General features: G+C 36.4%; 1 protein-coding gene across 1 annotated transcript in view; it reads left to right on the plus strand.

Moving 5' to 3' along the window:
• DOCK4 (dedicator of cytokinesis 4) overlaps window positions 1-23,817 on the plus strand; it is a 248,690-nt gene that overhangs the window by 211,434 nt on the left and 13,439 nt on the right. Inside the window, exons 35-44 of the mRNA XM_035544267.2 lie at window positions 1,374-1,434; window positions 4,990-5,083; window positions 8,758-8,906; window positions 9,964-10,050; window positions 11,733-11,837; window positions 14,033-14,174; window positions 14,765-14,931; window positions 16,210-16,296; window positions 19,142-19,318; window positions 22,871-22,954. Coding sequence (XP_035400160.1) covers window positions 1,374-1,434; window positions 4,990-5,083; window positions 8,758-8,906; window positions 9,964-10,050; window positions 11,733-11,837; window positions 14,033-14,174; window positions 14,765-14,931; window positions 16,210-16,296; window positions 19,142-19,318; window positions 22,871-22,954 — 1,153 coding nt within the window. The remainder of the gene's footprint in view (window positions 1-1,373; window positions 1,435-4,989; window positions 5,084-8,757; window positions 8,907-9,963; window positions 10,051-11,732; window positions 11,838-14,032; window positions 14,175-14,764; window positions 14,932-16,209; window positions 16,297-19,141; window positions 19,319-22,870; window positions 22,955-23,817) is intronic.

Below are 23,817 nucleotides of genomic sequence, written 5' to 3' on the forward strand. Positions count from 1 at the left end.
CAACCCAAGTATATATCCCTCCAGTGGGATGAAAATCCGGTGGCTTGCACCAGTTTCCTATCCAGAATATAGAAACTTTTAGCAGTAGGTTAGTAACTGAAGTCTACCTGAAGTCAGCAAGCTCAGTATTAATCACCTGACAGCTGTCTTACAGAATATGTAAAATTATTATCACGATGTCAGTCATGCCTAGTTGTAGTGTCAGCTGGCACAGTAAGTATGTATACAGAGATATGATCTCTGAGTGAGGAGCTTGCATCTGACTGTACTGCACAAAAAAGGGATAGGGAAAGAAGAGACATATCCTCCTTTGTAGACGTGGGAGACTACAAGTGATTTTCTCAGTCATTTGTGAAGTCTGTGTAGAAACTTAAGATTCAGTTTAGTCCTCTTCATTGACATCAATTGTAGCACTTTCTAGAGCTTAAGAGTTTGTATTTTCCCCAGTTCCACAGGGAATCACTGGTGAGACCTGCAACTCCATTTGCTATCGTCACTGATAGTATGAAAAGAAAGCTACTCTGACAACAAAAAAATGAGCTTTTTCTATCTTGAAATGCTTGCTATTCCTCCTCAGGGATCAGTTGGATTACAACCTCCAGGGCTGTCAATACAACATCTTTCAGAACAAATGTGTATGTTAGTGGTTATAAGAGCATTTGAGACAATTGTTTAGCTCATGTATACAAGAACGTTTTAAATTTATGTAAAATTTCTTTTAGTGACTGCATGGTCATGCCTGCCTGTTACTTTTTACGCCAGTATGGTTGTACTAACATTATGTTTCCCTGTTTGCTAATCAAAATCTCTTAAAATGGTTCCTTTTTGGTTCCAACTTTTTTTTGACTTGGGAATCAGATCCATTGCTTCACCAACTCATAAATGATACTGATTATAGAGTGCTACTGAGGAAAATTTGGTTGTCCTCATAGCATTTACAGAGGAGGTCAATGTCATTCTGCTTTTTCGCAGAGGAACTGATGTTGTAATTCTATGACCACTTTAGATTTACACTGTCTCTGAAGAAAGCAGACTCATCTCCTCACTCACATCACCCTCTTCCTTGTGCCAACACAAGTGTTTGTGCTGCACTGTGGTGATCTGACTGAGATGGGCTAAAAGTAACACAGCAAAAGATGCTGCCTGTTTTGCTTCGTGAGGCTTCTGTAGGCCACAGTGCAGGACTGGGAATGAGTGCCTGAGAGCCAGAGGTGAGCAGAATTGTATTGCTGGCTTCTGCTGCCACAGTTTGAGCACAAGGTGTGAAGAAATCAAATGAATCTACAGTAGTCATATGGCGAATGACAGATGTGCTTTATGTTAAGAGTAGGATAAACTTCATTCCTTTTGAATTTTATTACTTTCTGTTTCAGGGACTGCATGAAAATGGGAGAAGTGGATGGCAAAAAGATTGGCTGCACTGTTAGCCTTTTGGTTTGTATAATACTTTATCTCATCCTTTTTGATTCTAATTGAGCATTTTCTAGTATATAACCACATATTTAAATGGGAGATGGCCTGCTTCTTGATGCGTTTTTAGTTGACAGAAATACCGTGCTTAGTATCGCTAATATTTTTTTCAGGATGAAATTGATACAGTAGTTTTCTCTGGCATTGTATAGTTGAGTTCTGAGGGATTCTTGTACTGTTTTATTCAATTCTCTCCCTACTAGATAAATTCAGTCTCCCCTTGCTAGATAAAATTCACCAGAGTATTTTGCAAATATAATTGGTCTCCCAAGTTCTTAGAAACAAACAAACCTTTCCTCCTTCCCAAAACCCAACCAAACTGACATGATTTCTCTAGTTTCCTGTCTTACTCAATAGCCTGTTCAAGTTGTTTCGAATGGATATATCTTATAAGGGATATAATTTATATCTTATATAAGGGATATCTTCTGAAGACTGCAGGCTCCTCCCAACAGAAGAGTCAGAAATGCTGCTCCAGAGCTTCTCATGTCATCAACCATCAATGCAAATGCATAGTATGAAAAATATTTCATTTATGTTTAGAGGGTACATTTTGCTTCTAGGCCAATTTCTACTGACAAGTTTGTTGATTTCTGTTAACCTTGGAAAGTTTCCATTTTCATGGTGATTGTTTTGGAAAGCTTTATTTTTAGCCATGGGGAAAAAAAAAAAAAGCAAAAGCTGACTTGTAATTCTGCATTTTTGACGTCAGTGAAACAATTTGGTATCACTTCTAAGTAGCAGTTATACATAAAAGAATAAAGGATTTCTTCAGCAGGGAAATAGTGCTCTCCGAATAGGGACGATGTTTACTACACAGCCATAGAGCAGCTGTCTTTCTGTCAAAATCTCTGGCATGATTTGAATTCTTTAAAGCACCTGGATTATTTTTGTTCTATCACTAAGGAGTTTTTAAATTATTATTAGTAAATCATTCATTCAAGATTTTCACAAAAAGAAAATTGAAGCATTTAAGAACCTCAAAACATCATAAAGCTTTTTAATAGGATTTTTCATGACTTGTACAGGCTAAGGCAGATTTTCTACCCTAATAACATTCAGACAAATGTTACTATTTGCCTATCAGAGAAATAACTAATGTTAAATTTTGAAAAGAGAACTTTTATTACAAAAGCAGCACACCACTTAAGACATTTAGTTGTCCATATGATGGATGAACTGCTTATCATCTCCAAAAGATGTTTCATGCAAAGGGTAATTAGATGAATGTATAAAATTAAAGGCTAGAGGAGGAAGCAACACTTCGTTTTTCATCAGCACTTTGAAGGTATTCTGACTTCCAAAGATAAGAGGACTGGTTGGCATGAAAAGAGAATATTTATGTTGTTTTGCTGTAGAGGTATGTGCTCTTCTTCTGGGAAATAGAATTGTCCAAGTCAACCAAGTTATCAAACTCACTGGAATTATGCTGCATCATGCAATATGCTGAAGGGCTCTGTATAAGTATCAGTAACTTAGATGAAAGGAAAAGGTAGGATTTTTTTTCCTGTTCTACACACTCTGCATCACCAGGGTTGGGTTTCACATTAGTAATGTCTGTTCAGAAAAGCTGGTGTAAGAGGGGTCTAGTGGAGTTCCTTATATGTAAAAATCATCTAATTTCACATTTGAAAGTTGAATTTCTGATGAAAGAAATCATCACAGAACCATACAAAAAAGCACTGAAAGAATATAGAGTAACTTTTGATAACATTCTGAATTTTCTCAGGCATCCCTGGTCTTCATTGTTGTTTGACATTAAATTCATATTTTAGATCGTATTCATTTAGAATTAAATATTATTAGAAAGGGGAGATTTTTCCTGTGATGCTCTACACTGGCCTATGACATGATGTCATTTAAGTAGAACATGTTCGTGCTGCCTGTTTGAATGCTGTTTTCAAGATGTTTTTTCTTAGGAAAAAAAAAAGTCTGTCATAATTAAGGAAGTCTACTTTTTACATCACGTCCCCTTTTGAAGACTTTATCTATTATGTTTTATGTCTTGAAATAGTTTGTTGATAAAAAAAAGTAAAAATCACCTTTGTCACTATATTGGCATGACACATCTCCTGAGCTGTGACTGGGTTGTCTTGCTTTTGTCTGCCTTAGAGACAAATTGGACTTTGTCAGGGCTGAGCTTCAGAAAACCAGTTGATATGTATAGTTTAGACTTGTGACAAGTACTGGGGCCTTTAGTGCACAGGGGTAAGAGCCAACAGGTTCAGTACCGTAGTTCAGTGCCATATTTTGTCTTTAGGCCTTATTGCTTGCTCTTGTGTGTTATTGAATATGTTTTTTTTCAGACAGGTAAGCATGAATATACACGTAGATATTTTTTCATTTTCTCTTCTAAGAAAAGAATCTGTTCCTGGTCTACACACCGTGGAAGGAAAAGAGAAGTCTTTGGATTATAAAGTCATATGGTGGCCTAAAAGGGGGCATGTCATTACAGAGCTATTGATGAGTAGTCATTTTCTCAAGCCAGTTAAAAACGTACTTTGTAGTATTTTTGTTATGATACTCTCATAATGATCCTCCCACTTTTCTCTTTGATAATATCTCAAACTAAGAAAATGTCACACAGTAAGAATACTTTCCAATAAGGGAAGCATTTTGGCTACTTGCTTAGAATTCAAATAGTAGGAGATTTGAATAATAGAACACAAATTGTTAATTGCTAAGGAGAACCAGTTCAAGATTCTTGTATCCTATAAATTTTTGTTAACCAAAGCAGGTTATCCTGAACATTAAATGTAGCTACCAGAGAAACTGTAGCTGCAAGCCCCTTAGTGAGTATGGCAACACTTGTGGATAGCGCTGTAGGGTTGTGCTCCTCTCCCTCTAACATTATGTTGCTTCCCATGTTTTATCCAAGTAACAACAAATAGCAGTTATACATCCAGAAATCTCTAGCCAGAAATCTTGTAGAAATTTTGTCCTGAATATTACTTTTGAGTGCAACTTTTTATATTTCAATCATTTAGTACAATATTTATGCATCAGTTCCCAGTGTCAGTTAGGGCTGAAGAAATCATGTTTTTCATTTGGGATTATGCCGTTTCCAGTACTGAACAGTTCTTTGTAGTGTTACCAAAGTCCTCCTGGTATTTTCCTATGACAGAATGAAGTGTAGACATACCAGGCAGTAGATATTTTGTTAAAATATAAGTACAAAAGTTAAGAGTGCTGTCAGCATTTTAAAACCAATGAAGAGCTTTCCAGCAAGATGCTAAATGGTTAAATGTTACAGAGAAAGAAACATCAGATTTCAGTTTTGTCAGGTTCTTCCTCTTATATTCTAAGATAATTTAAAAAAAATCAAGAGCATGTTGACTGATCTATTGATAATTTAATGGAACTATTCATCGTATTACTGAAGTTCTGTGTAATGCCTTCGTACATGTGAAACTTTCAAATATAAGATGTATTTCTATAGCATTATGTTCAATATCTTTTGTTTGTAATTAATATATTTAATACCTACTGCATTTCATTACTAAATTCATTTTATTGCAGAATTTTTACAAGACAGAACTGAACAAAGAAGAGATGTATATTCGCTACATTCATAAGCTCTATGACCTACATCTGAAAGCACAAAACTTCACAGGTAACTTTGTACAAACTGGAAAAGGCATTTAGGACTAGACTGTGATTTGCAGCCTTTTGTAAACCTACAAACTGTATCGCAGTGCAGAACATACAGGCCCAGGCAACAGCAGGGTTCAGCTGTTCCTGCTTAATTTCCTTGCTCAATTTCTCAGTCTCTCTCTCTCTCAAAAGAAAAAAAATAAAAAGGCTTCTTTTCGGCCCTACAACTCTGCTACTTGCTGAGCCATATTGAAATTACTACTACTGATACACACTAGCAATAAATGTATGATGGGTCATTCTTCACCCAAGAGGAGTGAAGTTTGGAGGAAGGTTTTGTGAAGTGGTTTGGTAGTATCTGAGCCCCTTCCCTTCCTCAACTCCCTCTCCCAAATGCTGCTTGTTAGCTCTTTGGTGCAGTGTGTTCCTACTTCTGGTTAAAAAAAAAAAGAAAAGAAGTAAGAGCCATATAACTTATATGTGGTGAAACAGAGATGTCTTTTTGAATCTTTGCATACCACATTTGCAGTATTATTGTCCAGTATTTCTCAGTGCCAATTTAGCAGCAGGGCAGGCCATTATCATTTAAACGAAGAAATAAAAAGATAATGTGCACGGTTGTTGTTTATACAGCAAAAGGGGTACTTCATTTGGGTGACTGCATGCTATCAAGGATAGCTGGAGTGGACAAAATCAGTATCGCTTTAAACTAAACAGTCTGCCAAAATGTTCAACTGACCTTATAATACCTCTATCCATTCCCCAGTGATTGCAATTGCAACAGTATTTGTTCAGAATCTCTGCAGATTTTTTTTTTTAATTCTTAAAAGTAGATTAGTTGGCTGGGAGGCACTAGTAAACAGGCTACAGGTACCTACTGCCACAGTAAATTTCCTTATGCTTTTCTAAAATCCACAGGAAAGATCCTTAGCTTGGAATTTCTACCATCCCTTCACAGTTCATGGGTTTAAAATCTCAACTAAATAGCAGGGTGTATTAATGAGAGGATTTTCATTTCCTCATGTGATCTGGCAGTAAGAGCTTTGTTTATCAAGCAGTGTCTTTGTCCAAACTGGCTTTTCTGACAAACTATTAATTTCCTGGTTTTACATAACAGATTTTAGTAACTCTTTAAGCAATGCTGAGTTCCCTTTGCACATTGGCTGCTAATCTGTGTCCAGTTTACCTTCAGCAGTGATATGAATCTTTTTTATTTTATTATTGTTTTGCCATCCATTCTTACCTGAAATTGCTCACAACATATCTCCAGGACTTTGTTATATTTCCTGTGTATCTATTATTAACATGTGTGATTTTTGCATTCTTTGCCATGGTAGATTCCATGACTAAGATTTTTTTGCCGAGGGAAACTTAAGGAAGGATTGGCTCACACCCATGGCATAGGGGTAGGGGCAGTCTTTCCACTAGAACATAGATTTATGTAATCCATTGCCTTATCAATCTGCAACAACACACAAACCTTTTGTAAATTGTCTGAATTCAAGTACATGGGAATAGGAAAAGAATTTTGCTACTTTGGCAGCATTGTTATATGTACCATTAGTTTGCTAACTGCATAGTTTTCTCACCATTTCTTCATTTAGGGATAAAGCCAGCTTGCCCTTAAAATAATTATTCTCTTCTTTTGCAGTATAATTTACAGGACTTTTTCTAATAATTCTCTGTGAAAAAAGTCTTTTTTTTTTTTTCTAATAATAAAAGACCTATCTGTAAATCTCTCTTTACCAAGCACTCAGTTACAGCTATAAATTTAACTCTCTCAAGGCCGAAGCAAATAAATTTGCTGGATCCTCTTGTGTCCCTTCAGTCACCTGACAAGTGTAATGAGATAGTCTTTGTTAATATCCATCTTAGAAATGTTTAGGTTTTTTGAATCTTTCTTGTATAAATTGAATTTCCCCCATTGTGAATCAACCCTGTTTCTCTCTTGTTACTGTTTCAGGGCACAGCCAATAGTTACAGACCTCTTCTGTGCCAAATCAGTACCAATACGCTATTTGTTATACTGGCCTCTGCCAGAGATAGGATGCTGGGTAGAGGGACCCTTCAGACCTTTTGTCAAGTATAGCCATTCTTAGTTTAGGTACTTTCTATATATATTTATGATAACTTCATACAAACAAACAAACAAAAATACTAGTATGACTGAGAAAAATCTACCAAATCTAAGGACATACATGACAAGTTAGAAAGAAAGGGTCATTGTGAGCTATAGTGACATCTGTTTGTGATCTGCTACTTTGCTTTCTTTGAATTTTGAATACTTTATCATCAACTTCATGGATTTTTTTTAATTGTTATGTAAACATGCTGCATATTTTGACTACCAAATTGTAGCTTGAAACAACTAGGATAAAAGTACGTTACTGGTCTAGCAATCTGAAAGCAGTGTGATGCCAAAATCAAGACTGTGCAAGTTCAACTGGTCCCCCTTGTGTATGCGATACAGCATTGTTTTGCACTATACTTAGCGTTTTACAACATTTGGATTCATAGCCATAACATCTGCTGCAGTGATGGTTTTTCATCCAGGGGTTTTTAAGCTGGACATCTAAGAGGAACACTACTGTTAGAAAACAATCTCTGTATAGTTTGGTTGAAATCTTTCAGGAACTTACATGGCAGAGTCAGAAGTAGAATATAGTTGTCTGGGGCAAGTTTGCCTACACAGCATATAAAACCTGCAATAAAAAAAAAATCCAGTCGACAACTTTTTCCTCCAGCGCAGAACGTCTTCAGAACATGGCCCATCTTTGTACAGAATAACGCAAAATAGTCCTCTGGCTGGAAAATAGATTGAATACTAACTCAGAAAACAATAACGCATATACATAGTTAGCCAAATTGAATTGTCATAACCAGTATTAATTCTGGCATTTTGTACTTGGCCAAAGTCTGACTTTGCACTGGGGAGTTTCTCTTAGTATTAGTTTCATTGCACTGTTTCTGAGGAATTCCTTAAAGCAAAGTTAAAAAAAAAAAAAAAGTAATATTGTTATTACCTGATAATTCCTACTAAACATGATCTAAAGATTACTTCACAGTTCTCTGATACTGGAAAGCAATAGTAAGTTTGATTCGTACAAAACTTTTCTTAAAAAAAAGGAAAAAAAAAGAAATTTTGTGTGCATTTCTTTTTTTCCTATGGCAGAGTGTTAAGTCAGCTGAGAGGAATTTATTTCAACTATAGAATAAGTGAAGACTATTAAGAAGACTTCTTTCTCCATTTCCCTCCCAACCTGATCTCTTTTGGCCTGTATCCGTAGTCCTATCTATCTTCTTTCCTCTTTCTTGATGTTCCTCAACCTCCAGCCTGTGTTCTCTTGTTCAGACAGCAGAATCATTGAGAGCTTCTCCTTAGCAGAAGGAAAGTCTAAGGCTAAGCAGGAAATTCTTTCTTAATTTCCGTGTTTCCTTTATATTGTCAGATTCAGTAAAACTGTCCCAGTGACTCTGCTTTAATTAGTGTTTGAAAACTGTCAGCTGAAGTTTTTATAGCTGTGGATAGTAGCCATCCAAAACTACCGATACCATTTGTTTTATTACTTGAAATAAAACGATTATCCATTAAAAAGATGCATATCAGTAAGAGTATTCACATTTCTGTTTACTTTCTCTGTCTGTTTTATTTGTTTGGTGCTCATATGTACTGTGGTGTAATTTGTCTTACAGAGGCGGCCTACACACTCTTGCTGTACGATGAGCTGTTGGAGTGGTCTGATCGGCCACTGAGAGAATTTCTCAACTACCCCATGCAAACAGAGTGGCAACGTAAAGAATATCTCCATCTGACCATCATACAAAACTTTGATAGGGGAAAGGTAAAATAGTCCTATTGTACTGAATGGATCTAGAAAGGATAGTTAATTCACTTTATGGCATTACTTCCAGTGTTGCAGCCTTTTCTCATGTAGGGGGGAAGTGTTTGTCATTGCCTGATTAAGCAGTTACTTAGCGACACAGTAGGTTCCTTCTAATCCTGTGTTTGTATCCTAGAAATCTCCCACACTAAATGTGAGAATAATTTGCACTCGTGGAGCAGTTCTCTTTGTGTCAAAGCACTTTATAAAAGATGGTATAATTTCTCCCCATTTTGAAGGTGATGAAAACAAGCCATATAATGAAGGAAGCTTATGCAATTCACTCAGTGACCAAGTGAGGAATAATATTCAGGGGTCTGGATTATAAGGACTATGCTTGCACCTACTAAATCATGTTGTGTCTTATAGAATAGCAATTGCAGAATCTCTGAAAGGGAATTGGGGAGGGGGGGAGTCACAGTTCGTTGTTATCTCTGAGAAATGTTATGAATTAAGCAAGAGTGATTATCCTGTAACCTAAAATTTTATATGCCCTTTGTGCAATGATTTGTCTCAGTGATAAACAGGCAATTCATTGCATTTTTGCATAGCTAGTATAATATCCAGGTAAGCATTGTAAATGTAATCAAACCTATGCTAATTATAATTTTTTTTCAGAAAATTCTGTAATCAGTTTGTAATTTAAATTATATGGTACAATGAAATATTTTCCAAACTACAAAAATTAATTAGGATATGTTAAGAACACATTTTTAAAATGTGAAAATCTTACTCTGTTGCATCAGTCTCATATCTCAAAAGAGACAGGCATCACTCTTACAATGACCTATATCTTGTGCAGTGATTGCCCCGTAAGACTCATGTATTAAATAAGTCTCTAAATAGATCCTTCAAATAATTCCTCACTATTACTCAGCAGCAATCTGTATGTCTAATGAACACTATGTTCAATTATATTCAGTTACTGGAAGTATGACAGTGTAGAAAGAACAGGTTTCACTAATAACTCATGAAACAGTCGCTGCAAAATTACTGAATGTCTTTTACTTGCTTGCAGTGTTGGGAAAATGGCATTATCTTATGCAGAAAAATTGCTGAACAGTATGAGAGCTACTATGACTACAGAAACCTCAGCAAGATGAGGGTAACGTACCTGAGAACTTTTCATCAGTCACAGATCAAAAAGCTTTTTTAATTTGGGATATAAAATATTACCTCAAAACCTACGTTTGCCACCGAGTGGCCCTTCAGTTAGCTTTGAAAATATCTTTTTTTTTTTTTTTTTAGCTTGTACTTGTTTTCTCTAACAAAGATTATAACAAGGAGTGTAAGCTTTTTGAAGAAAAATGGAAAAATAAGAGGTCTTGCAATGTTTGTACCTGTACAGCACCCCCTTTGTGTGTATGCCTATGCAAAAATACTGTATCTACTAATTCAGTTTCACTTATTTCGTATGGTTTATCCAGGGAATGTTCTCTTTATGCAGTCCTTTGCTAGGAGCAGTGACATGTCTTTGCAGTTGTAATTGGACACAGTTTGCAAAAAGCAACATGCAACTTTACAAATCTGTTTATTGCATAAAAATGTGATCTGCTTAATAACGTAAAGCCAACAGGAATCTTTTCTGACAGTCTTCCTGCTTTCTCTATCATTTTTAGAGCTTTGTTTGTATGTTCATTCTTGCTGCTGTGGTATTTTGAAGATAATCTGGTCTTCCTTCTTCATGTCTGTTTCTGATGGATTCAATTTTATATATTAGTTTCCTTTTAAAACTTTGTGTACGTGTGGTATGCTTGCTGCTGGAACTGACTAATCCAGAGCTGCTTAACAACATGATACAAAAATTTCAACACAGACCTAGGTAGCAATACTCCTTGTGATCTGCCTACTCCATACTTAGATATCCCAATGACAGAGTCGTGTAAGCAAAAACAAACTATCATCATGTGAATAAAATACTATATTTATAGATATTTAACTGCACTTTATGTGTTCTGTATTTGAATTTGTCAATATCCTTTACTATATCTGTGCCACCTACGCGTTAACCCGAAAAGGAGGGGTAGAGGATTTCTCATACCAATGTAATCTTAGCAGCTACTGGTATCATAGACACATTAAATATCTGTCTACGTTAGCTAAAATGGGGCTAATACTGTTTTTTTCACAGTATAAAAAAGATTATGAACTGAGAATGTTTTGCTGAAAACAGGAGAAAATCATTCAAAAAAAGGGAATTTGACATAAAGTACACTTTGTGTCAGTGTTTTGAGTAAAGTTAAAGTAGTATAAAATTCAAGTAAAAATAAAATAAAAAATGTAATTGCTATTGTGAAATTCGTCAAGGAACTCACGTTAGACACTTAAATCATTGGAGTCTGGTATGATTTGAATACAGCCATTTGGAATATGGTTCCTCAGAAATCACAGTTTGCTGTCTAAACTGACCACATTACTGCCATGTGTTTGAATAATTAACAGATTGCTAGGTCACATTTCAAATTGTATATCGTGTTTCTATTACTTCAGTTTTTCATTAAAGAGCTATACATTTTGTTATTAATCTTTTACTCTTTTAATATAGGTACTTCATAGTTAAAAGCAGGGGTTTATTTTAGTTCTTGGAAGCTTTCAGGTCACTAGGAAATATAAATATTCAATCTAATACATTCCGAGACTTGTAGTTCTTCTTGCTGTTGCTCAGAGATGCAGTGCAATTCCAGTGCTTCACAGCAATGTGCTAAAACACCTTGTATTTTTTGATAGCTTAAGGAAAAGATACGTTTTCAAAAAACACTAATTGCATTTCTTCTCAATCTCACCCAGATGATGGAAGCATCTTTGTATGATAAAATTATGGATCAACAGCGTTTGGAACCAGAATTTTTCAGAGTTGGATTTTATGGGAAAAAGTTTCCATTCTTCTTGAGAGTAAGTGAATAGAAAATAAACAGAATGGAGTAATTCTGGGATTTATGCTGTCATTCATAATCACTTTCCCTACCAGAGAATTTAATTATACCATATATGAGTTCTTTTCCTATGAGAAATAGGGAATTTTCTGTGTTAATTAATGAAAATCCTCATGTTTCCAGGGGCAAGAAAAGATCCTGTCTAACAGAAAGACAAATGCTAGGCTTTCAGAGTCCCACATAGACTTAAGGTTCTTGTTTGTATTGGAATCCATCCACCTGTATTATTCCACAGACCACCATCTTCTTTTCATTGTAGCTTGTTCCCACTGTTCTGTTCGTTTCATGCTGGTGGCTGCTCAGAAGGTGGCTATCAAAAGAGAGGTATATCTTGGCAGATGGACAATCAGTAATTTAGCATCTAAGTAATTACATTTCCAATCTCCATTTTCTTAAAATGAGTTAAAAATTCAACATGCTGAGTTTCATTGATTAGCAGCGTACTAAAGCTGACTAGATACATAAAGTTACTCTTGAACATTAATCTTAGATTCTGAGGTTACTGAAGTGCCCTTGGAAATGTTATTCTCATTATTCTGTTCCCCTCTTCCACAGTCTGCAGTGGTTTAGCTGCGTTGACTGTCACCTTGGGAAGAGAACAGAATCCATCTTATTCATGGAGCCTCTGCAGTCGTAATCCAAGCTCCTCTTCCTATGGTAATTCAAATAAGCGATGAAGAAACCTCCTCTGTGTGGTGGAGGCCTAAAAGCCTATTTTTTCTTTGCCTTTGTGGCAGGGAAAATCACAAATTCCAAATTGTAAATATAGCACGAAAGACCCCATTGAAAGCAGTGCTCAAAAATAGTCTGATGGGCACATAGTTTTTTATTGTCTAACAGTCACCTGTATATATCTTATGGATAAACCGATTTGAAAATGTTAATTAGAAACGATAGAATGCTTATGTTCCTAAAAATGTGTCCTGAAAATGAAGTAAAAATGTGTTCCTAAAAATGAAGTGAAAGTACTGGAAAAAGTCTGCACAAGAATGCAGTATTTTCAGACCTGTAAACCCTTCACTGTTTATGCATCAGCACATGAAGTATTTATGTATTTTCCAAGTCATATGTACGTAGCACTCCTAAAGAACAGATTTATGCTTGCTGCACCAACGAGGAACACCTCAAAACTTCACTAAATTTGATTTAATGTTTTTGTGGGAAAGTAGTTTATAACTCCTTTAAGCAGTCTGGCAATGTTTTCTATAGAAGGAGTAAAGAACAAAGCTTCAGAATAAAGCTCTCAAATTTTAATTTGTAGGTGCACATTAACACTATTGCATTTGGCTTTGTATAGCGTTCCCATTAAAGTCTAGGATCTCAGAATTCAATGCTTCCTGTCTCTTGTCAAGGCACAATAAGGACAAATACTGTTTCTGTCTAAATCTGCTTCAAGTAAACTTTAGTAATTACTTTTCAGAATTTTCTAACATAGATTTTAAAATGAAGTTCACTTAACAGTGTTTTTTAAAAAAAATAGTTAAGATATTTCCTTATTTCAAACACGTGTACGAGCAAAATCAAACCAAAAAAGATTTGTCCAGAGACAGGAAGCCCTCATTACCAACCCATTTGGGAACTAGTTCCAGTGGGTACTTCATATCCAGACATCTCGTGTTTAATGTGGGACTTGCATTATATCTATATTCATGTTGTACAGTCTCAAGAAAATAATGGTGCAGCTTCATGGTGAGCATCCAGGTTAAAAGAAATGGGGTTCCCTAGTTCCTCATGGAAAGGACTTTCTGCTTATTTCATTGTCTTAACTGTCTGTTGCATTATATTTTTGTTACATATTTTATACCATTTGATATTTTAGGTTAGCTACACACTTTAATCCAATAAGAACAATTTTTCCCTTCAAATTTTTATTGAAGATTTAAGTATAATCATTTCATTTTTCCAGACTTCTGAATAAAACATTCTTTATATGGTAGAATTTCCTTCTTCTGTTAACTTCCCTGCTCTTTTTAGATTTCTTATTTTCATCCTTGCCTTCTTTCTTATTTTTTCCTTCTTAAAATGATGTAAGAATTGCCCTTAGACTGTATTTAAAATTGTGTTTGGACCTATGTGTTGGATACCCATTTATTTTTGCATAACTTGCTCTTTTTTTCTTTTCTTTTCTTTTTTTTTTCTTCTTATTCTGCTCAGAATAAGGAATTTGTTTGCCGAGGACATGACTATGAAAGGCTGGAGGCCTTCCAGCAGCGAATGTTGAATGAGTTCCCACATGCCATTGCTATGCAACATGCTAATCAGCCAGATGAGACCATCTTTCAGGCAGAAGCACAGTGTATCCGCATAATCACAAACCCATACTCTGCAGTTGTCTTTCATGCTTTCAAAAAATGTAGGTACACCTATAGCCAATTTCAATCACAGTGTGCCACACTGAAGGAAATGGTAGGTGAGAATTCCCGTGCAATTTGTCCCAAAGGCTCTATTATGTTTGGATTTATTTTTGTGTAATTGTTGGTTTTCATTAAAAATTCATTGGCAGATAATTAAGATTCTTACTTTAACCAAAAATACTAGTATAACGCTCTCAGATTTCAAGTTACAGTAATTCATGTTCTTACAATACAGCATGTTAGCACAACATTGTGTACTGTATGTAAGAATATATTTAATTAAATCCCTTTATTCCCTGTACATGTAAAACATGTATGTAGCGCTATTTTGGGTTTAAAAAAAATCAACAAAACAATAACAAAGAAACCACAGATCATCAAAAATCTCTCAAGTTCCTCTCCCAAACTATCAATAGTCTAGAAGCATTTAATGATACAGACTTTTAAGAGTTTTTTATTCTGTCTTGCTTCAGGAGTCATTGTGCTCTGCTAATTTCAATGAAGTGGGATAGCCTTAACTCTTTACATACAGACTTGCAGATCTATGCTGTGACACCAATCCCAGAAAACCAGGAAGTCCTGCAGAGAGATGGCATTCCAGATAACATCAAGAGCTTTTACAAAGTAAATCACATCTGGCGATTCCGGTATGACAGGCCGTTTCACAAAGGGACCAAGGACAAGGAGAATGAATTCAAGGTAAAGTACCGTGCACTTTCCTGAACTACTAAACCCAATGATTTATTTGTAATATCAACTACAGTTTTGTTATTGAACTGAGTGTGTTCTAACAAATTCTCTAGAGGATATGGCAGGTCAGGTTTGACTGTTTCACTACTCATTTTAATTAAAATAATATGATAAATATATGGGAGATTAAATGTCTTTTTTTTTAATATGACAATAGGAGAGCAAAAAGTACCTGTTTTTGCATCAGTGATATAGTGAAAGCACAACTGGAGAGAGCGGAGCAGCCTCCAGAGAAGTTTATAAGGCAGATGGGATACTGTCACTAAGAATGGTTATCTGTGGATTACCAAAAATTATCTCTCCCTAGAGCAAGGGAAAGACAGTTTTGACTAAGCTAAAGCATAACGTTCTGTTCCTGTGACATCAAGACTAAAAACTACATCTGAACTTACAGCTTGTCTCAGGGAAGAGCAATAGTTCCTTCCCTAATATGTAAATGTTTTCTGTTCCTCCTAAGAAACATATCAACTGGAAATTCATCTTACAATTTTTGGTGTAATTTCAATTTTGATCCACTAGAAATGCTTACATCCTCACATGGGAACGTATTCTGATATTCAAACAAAGAGAATTATCCCGTAATAATGCTCTTAGAAGGTTAGAGAGAAGAACTTTAAGGGTAAAAAATTAGCTAAATTAAATCTCTGCTGTCCTCTAATTAAAGCTTAGTGTTTTAGTTTAATTTTATGGCTTGTATATATTTTGTGTAAGAGCTATACTGTGAGTTAACCATTACTCTGACTTCAGGTGATTTCTCATTTTAAAAACCTCTTGCTCTAAGTGTTTAATAGTATTTGAGTATCACATCGGCCATGCATTTTGGAATCTCAAAATAGACTTCACAGAGGAGAGCTGGTGTAAGCTGTTCTGCTTCTGAACTCTCCCTGTTCTCGCTTGTTATCTCAGAAAGGAAATATCAAAATGCTAATTTAGTTGTGAGTGACTTTTAGAGATGAGGGAACAATATATAATGTAGAATAATACCTTGTTTAAGAGTGCAGAACCAGCAGAAATTACTGCATAGTAGCAAATCCTAGAAAGTAAGGAGAAAAGTGGAAGTCATAGGCTTCTAGGATGGACATTTCAGTATATACTTGGAAGCTAATACTTTTTTTTTTTTTTAATGTATACAGTTTCTTAGATGGAGATATTCACAAATAAAACTGTGCATAATTAAGAAAATTCTAGAGGCAAATTAGGGGTAAAAATTGATTTTTCATATTGTAGAGCCTATGGGTGGAGAGAACCACACTGATCTTGGTGCAGAGTTTACCTGGAATCTCTCGTTGGTTCGAAGTGGAAAAACGTGAAGTAGTGAGTATGAGACTGACAGCAATATGTATTGTGTTGGTTTACTTCCTTATCAATATGTTATTTGAAAAGTACTGTAAGATTAATTACCCAGATCTAATTTCTTTTAAAAGTTTTCAAGCTAGCTACAACAAAATTATTTACAAAGTAGTAAATAATTTGAGTTGTCCAGTTCCTCTTACCCTGTAAAGTATTATTAAGAACCACCCTTAGGATTCATTTTAACAGTTGAGGGAAAAAGGAGTTGTGAACAGTAACAGGGAGTCAGAACATAGACATAGGCAACATTTAATGTTAGCAAATTTCTTTCTTAAAACTCAGCATGACATAACGTTTAAGACTTAGAATATCTGTAGCTTAACATTGCTTCCAGTATTCTTGAAATGCAAGCATTCTCCAAATTCCTGTACTATAATAAATTCCATGTGGGTATATCTCTGTGTCTGCCTGGAGCTCTGTGGAAGTTACCAGTTCTCAGCATGGGCACAGAAGCATGCCTACATAGGACTTGCAGGAATAGGTTCTAAAGTACCAATCTGTTACTGACACGTTATAATTTCTTTTAATTCCTTGTTTTATTTCTTAGAAAATCCTTAAATACTTTTCATATGCATTCTGAGAAGTGATCCTAATATAAAGATCTCTAAATAATTTGGTCAGTTGTTGAACCAGGGAATATAACATCTGCAACTGCTTTCCTTTCCGTCAAAGCCAGTTATATAATAATTCCATTAAATATAGGAATACTGTTGTACAAAGGATTTTCTCTAAGAATCTATTGTGTTTTTCTTTTATAATAGCAACAAAATATTATTTGTTCACTGTCCTGATACTCTTCTGTAGAAAACTAAAAATGGAAATTAGTAAAAATCAAAAAATTGTGTGTGACATGAGAAGTTTTGTTAGTTGATTCCTATTAAGTCCTTACTAGGTTAATATGACCCCAATCTAGTTACTACATGGAAAATGAAAAATAGAAGAACCACCTCAGTTAGTTACTGTGTTACCATTATAATCACCATTTCCTACAGTTAACTCTAATAATTTTTTCTGGGCGTGTTGTGGACTGTGACTCAGATTTGTGCTTGTATGTTTTGGTAAATTACAGCAACTGCAGGCCTTTATTCTTCCCATCTCTCTGCTTTTTGCTTTTCCTGCAGTTCATGCCAACAGTGAGTAAAGCTTCCTCGTGCTCTTGAGAAGACAGGCACATTCTGTTCAATGACTGCCTTTAACTGTAACTTGATTATCATCTTATCTCAAAGCCTGCATTCACACTCCTCACCCATAATGTCTAGCTGTTGACTTTACATTGGGTGTGTGAACTAGCTCACCCAAACTTAAACTCTGGTCTGTGCCCTTAAGCAAGGTGAAGGGCTCTGACTGTGGTGGTTTTAATGAGGTGGGCAGCTGAGCTACACCACAGCTGTTCTCTCACTCCCCCTCCTCAAAGGGAAAGGGGGGGGAAATAAAATGAAAAGGGCTCAAGGGTTGAGATAAGGACAGGGAGATTGCTCAACAATTATCATCACAGGCAAAACAGACTCAGCATAGGGAGATTAATAAAATTTATTACCCATTACTAACAAGCTAGAGCAGTGAGAAACAAACAAACAAAACAACAACAAAAAAATAAACACTTTCCCCCCATCCACCCTCCTCTATGTCCTCCCCCCATGCGGCACAGGGGAAGGGGGAATGGGGGCTGCGGTCAGTCCCTGACCCTTTGTCTCCTCCACTCCCTCATGGTCCCTCTCTGCCCCTGCTCCACGCAGGGTCCCTCCCACGGGATGCCGTCCTTCCCCAGCTGAGCCTGTGGGGGCTGCCCACAGGCAGCAGCTCTTCAAGAACTGCCCCAACATGGGTCTGTACCACGGGGTCCATCCCCCAGGAGCAAACTGCCCCAGCACGGGTCCCCCACGGGTGGGCGGCAGCTCCCCCCAGACCCCCTGCTCCTGCGGGGGCTCCTCTCCACGGGCTGCAGCTCCGGCCCGGGGCCTGCTCCTGCGGGGGCTCTCCATGGGCCGCAGCCTCCTCCAGGCCACATCCACCTGCTCCACCAGGGGCTCCTCCACGGGGGGGCTGCAGCGTGGAGATCTGCTCCATGTGGGACCCATGGGCTGCAGGGGGACAGCCTGCTCCACCAGGGGCCTCTCCACAGGCCGCAGGGGAACTGCTGCTGCGTGCCTGGAGCACCTCCTGCCCTCCTGCTGCACTGACCTTGGGGTCTGCAGGGCTGCTTCTCACTCCTCACTCTCCCAGCTGCTGTTGTGCAGTAGTTTTTTTCCCTTTCTTAAATCTGCTCTCACAGAGGCACAAACAACTTTGCTCGTTGACTTGGTTCTTGGCAGCGGCAGGTCCCTTTGGAGCCAGCTGAAACTGTCCATTATCTGACATGGGGCAGCTTCTGGACTCTGCTCATGGAAGCCACCCCTGCAGCCCCCGCTACCAAAACTTTGCCACTTAAACCCAATACACTGATCTCACCCCAGATTAGGTAAGGTTACCAAGGACAGTCCAAAAATAGCCCCAAAGCCCAGCAGTTTTGCTACATGTTGATGTGTGTGCATTTTGTAGCAGGTGGTGAGCATTCTCCCAGTGTCAGATAATAAATCTACTAGAGAGTGTTGTTTGCTTTGGTCCTTGATTACTTGATAAAATTAGTTCTCTCTGTTCATATGTTTTATAGTGTTGTCCAAATGAGAGAGAACTTTTTCAGCCCCAACACACTAGAACATAGAATGATGTTGTTTTCAGGTTGAGAAATCAACAAAAATTACCTTTAATTTATTTCATCTTTTAACTGAGGATTAAGCATGTTTGCAATTTTTCCTCACTTCTTTTTCAGGTGGAAATGAGTCCCCTTGAGAATGCCATTGAAGTTTTAGAAAATAAGAACCAGCAGCTGAGAACATTGATCAGTCAGTGTCAAACTCGACAGATGCAAAACATTAACCCTCTCACAATGTGTCTAAATGGGGTCATTGATGCAGCAGTTAATGGTGGTGTTGCTAGATACCAAGAGGTAAGCAATTTATTTTGTATTTATTAACAACCCGTTATGTGGTAGCTTCTTTCTGAATCTTTGTCTATACAGATGCAGTTCCTCTGTATAAGCTTAGGACAGAAACTATTGTATCAATAATACTTTTAATTACAGTTATTTTACGGTGAGCTGATGTTAAATATCTATAGTTTTATTGAAACAACTGTTTTGGTGCAGATAGCTCTATAAACACATTCCGCTGACAAACAATTTCACAAACACTTGCATTCTTTAGTGGCTAATGCTTTTCTTTATCATTATTTTGCTTTAGAAACAGTTAGTTCTAACTGTATTGCTATAATATGTACACCCATACCCCACGTCTGGAGGTACTTCTGGCCAACCAGCACATTTCATTTTGTATGCTGATGTTTTGATTTAAGAGACATAGTTTTTAACAACAAATGAATTCACCTCATAGAATTGTTTTTTGTTTGTTTGTTTGTTTGTTTTTACATCCTTCTGCTTCTCCCAAATTTTTGAGCAAAACCATTTTCTGGAAAAATCTAGTGAGTTGTAAAACATATTATTCAAAAACGTCCAAACTTTTACTTCAGTACTAGATTTGTCCCCAGAAGTTGTTCCTGATTATTATCATCTCTAAATCACCTTAAGAAAGCTTACATTTTGGGATGCTATATTTTCATGAAGTTATGTGGGATTTTGAAACTGCAATAGAAAGAAAGGACTACTTTTTTTCAGCTCAGCTTGATCTCTCTGTTTCTCTTACTAGTCTTATGAAATACTTGAATTGACTACTTGTTCCTTTTGCATTTAAAATGTCAAGTTGAGTAGTTATCCACTTGTATCAAAGGCTACAAGATTTGGTGTTCAGTCAACAGTGGTAAATTTGATAAAACTGCACCTAAATTAAACGACAAGAGATTTGAGTCTGCTATAGTGTTAGAACCTGTCATTAATACTGCAGCATTAGGAAAGCTGGGAGGCTAAAGCAAAGCAATACCATGTTTGATGTTTCCCAGCTGCCTTTAAACAAAAAGGACAACAAAGCTGTTTAGCATAGCGAAGCACCACTAATGTAGTCCCTGGAGCAATAGAGTCATGTCAGAGCTATGTCTGGTTTGAATTAGTAGTATCTGAGTTTGGTCAGAGCTAGCCAGATGTCTCTGCATGGCTGTCCCTATTCTTCAGGAGTGTATTAAAGGTTTTAGTTTGTTCCATTCTTTTTACTGTTCTTAGCTTCAATTCTTGATCTCCTAGGTAGTCTTCATTTTTAGTTTTTGATTCCCTTCTGTCCTTTACCCATTTCTCTCTCTTTCACTATCTAAAATAGGATATTACACATTTACATTTCACCAATTTGTGTTTTAAATGCCCAAACTGATAGTACTGGCTGTGAGATTTGTGTGGTTTTTTCTTCACCTTTGCTCTCTTTTCATATTCCCTTTTCAGTCTTTATATGTTTTCCTGCTGTTTTGCCATTTCTCACCTCCTTTCTATCTTCCTTCTTTTCTGTCCTCTCTAAGTGCTTTTCTCTGTCCATATGGTTTGCTTGCTTTAGCCTTCTCCCCTGTACAAAACCCAGTCAGTCTTGGAGCATGTGGTCTTTAAGGTAAGTTTAACTGTGTCTTTCCAGATACTCTTTCCCTTTTGGCAGCTTCCCAGCTTAAATCATAGAAGACCCAGCAAATAATGTATTTTGGCCAACTGCTGCCTTCTTGATTCTGCCCTCTTTTTTTTTTATTTTTTCTTTCTTCTTCTCTCCTGATGGGATAAAGAAGATTCATCTCTAATCACTCTGCCCTTGATATTGCATCTGTTAGAAGTACCATTTCTTTCACTGGTTTTGGTACAGAGCAGATCCCAAGAAAATCTAGAGAAGTGATAGTTACGCAAAACCTTTCTGTACGCTAAAAAGCATCAAGTGTGTTTTGTGCCCATTAACACCTCCCAGATTGCACTTTATGCTATAACATACATTTCTTTAAGCTCCTTTGCATATGCTAGGAATAGAGTAGAGGCACTTTCATGCTTAATTATTGGAAACCACCAGTTCCAAGACTGTTACTGGATTTAGTCAAATTCTGGTGGTTTTGGTTTTTTCTTCTAAAATACTGGAGATTTTGCTTAAAGTTAGAGTATTATATCTCTGACATATTACAGCTCTTGCAGTTCTCTCTCAGCTCAAAACTACTGAGACACCACCTGCTTGATATTGAAAAAATATTAAGATTTTAGACGAGGGAAAAAAATCAGCTGACAGAAGTTTGGGGTTTGGGATTTTAGCAAGTATCAGAGGTCTCCTTTCTACAGTTTAGACTTATAAGACTTCATGTTGACTTATCTGCAGTGAGAGGGCCATGTGAAATAAATACTCTTCACTACAGTGTCAGCATTTTCTGGACAGGTCTCAGCACTTCCTTGTTATGGGTTGCCACAGCATGAGATTTTGGAACTGTCAGAGGAAGGGGTATATTAATCTCCAGCTCCACCCTTCCCTATATTTACAAATGATTATGCATAGCAAAGATTTTAACAGCTAAAGTTGGATGGAGGGTGGATGTAAGTGGTGTATGAGAGAATCGCTAACACAAGTGGAAAACAGAGCACAGAGTAACAACTACTGTCCTCTCCGCTCTGTGGAAAGCAAACTATGTGTACATAGGTATGCAAACGGAGACCTTTTGTGACAAATGCACTTCTGAGAAGGTCCATAAATCTCTCAAAGGAGCAGCTGGGCATTTTCTTTATAGAGTAGAGCCAAGCAGTGTTGTAAATTCAATGTAATCCCTTTGCAGTGTAGGATAGGTGCCATGGTAAGGAAGATACAACCATGAACAAAAAGGTGACTGCTATGTCCAGGCTACTGCTGGTAGGTAAAATGACTTCAGGGTATTATGGCTGGTGCTATTTTAAGCGTTGAAGATGGCATGAAAAGTCATATAAGCTCATTAACACGCATGGATGTTTATCAGATGCTCCTGTAGTGGAAAAAAGTGTGTCTTTTTGAAATTTTGAAATCATTGTGATTTTTGAAATTTTGAACATTTCATTTTGAAATCATTGTGAGTTCTTTCAAACTTTAATCATATTAAGAATGAAAAGGATTCTGTCACAGCTCCAATACATGTAACAGCATAAAATTATGTGTTGTTCTTAAGGTATCTTTACATTTAACGGATAATGAACCTCCTAGTATGAAAATACTTTCTGCCTAAATCTTTGCAATTATTTGAAACTTCTATGTCACAATAAGTGAGGGAGAGATGTTTAGTTTCAACTATGATTTCGAAATCAGGTTTCCAAATTTGATTCGTAATCTGTCCAGGATATTGAACAACTGATTGAATTACACTTAAAGAATGGGTTCATTTTATTTGCCCATACTCCAGCAATGCCGAAATGAATAATTAATTATTTAGCATTATTTAGCATCTTCTATTGTATTGGAAAAGGAGCTTTTGTTTCAAAAATACCGTGAAGAAACTGTTGTGTTGTTTTGTTTTGTTTTTAAAAAGTCATTTGCGTCTACTTTTTTTACATTACTTTTATGATTTTATCCTGCTTTAGGCATTCTTTATCAAAGAATATGTTTTGAACCATCCAGAGGATGGAGAGAAGATTACGCGCTTGAGAGAGCTGATGCTTGAGCAGGTAAAGTGGGGGTAAAAAATGGCTAGGTTGCCTGCTCAGCTGTTCTAGCTAAAGTGATATGTCCCCAAATAAAATACTAAATTTCAGAGGTTAGTAATTGCTTAGTGCTCTGTAGTATTTTTCTGAATTAGACAGCAACTTCCTATATAAGCAGGTTTCCAGGTCATGCTAATATATGCTCCCTAGTCCCTTTCATCATCATCTTAATCTATTCAAACTATTCTAAATTAGAAGTTGAACAAGAGCCAATTTTTTGTCTTCTGATGATCATGTGCAAATATTTGCACAACATATTTTACCGCTACTACAGAATAAACATTCTCACTAGAAGGTTTGATGGCTTAACCAAATATTTGTACATTGCAGTTTACCACTAGTACAGAATAGACATTATTTTTACAACAAAGTTTATCATAAGAGCAAAAGGGAAGAAATTCTGCACAGTGGAATGTTCTATTCATTACATGCTTTTTGTATTATTTCTTCATTTTTCCTATTTACTGTGGTCTTTACATCATGAATATTCCTGTAGAATTTGCTAAAATAAATAAATAAATTAAAGATAAATGTTCTGCATAGATTTTGATGAATTTAAGGAAAATACGGGTTCTAGAAGTTGATTTATTACATTATATAATATTTTTCATATGTTTGCGGGTTTGGAGGCTTTTTTTTGTTGTTTTTTTTTTTTGTTTGTTTGTTTGACCTTTGTTTTCCTTTATTTCAACAAAGCAGGAGGAAGGTAAAAATATCCTTAGATGCTGATTTGGTTAAGGAATAAGCCAAATTATTAAATTCATAATAGTCTCATTTTTAGGAATGATGAATAAATCAAATATTTGCAAGGTGGAAATTGAAGAAAA

The sequence above is a fragment of the Cygnus atratus genome, chromosome 1 (genome assembly GCF_013377495.2).
Source record: "Cygnus atratus isolate AKBS03 ecotype Queensland, Australia chromosome 1, CAtr_DNAZoo_HiC_assembly, whole genome shotgun sequence".
In the NCBI taxonomy this organism is placed as follows: domain Eukaryota; kingdom Metazoa; phylum Chordata; class Aves; order Anseriformes; family Anatidae; genus Cygnus; species Cygnus atratus.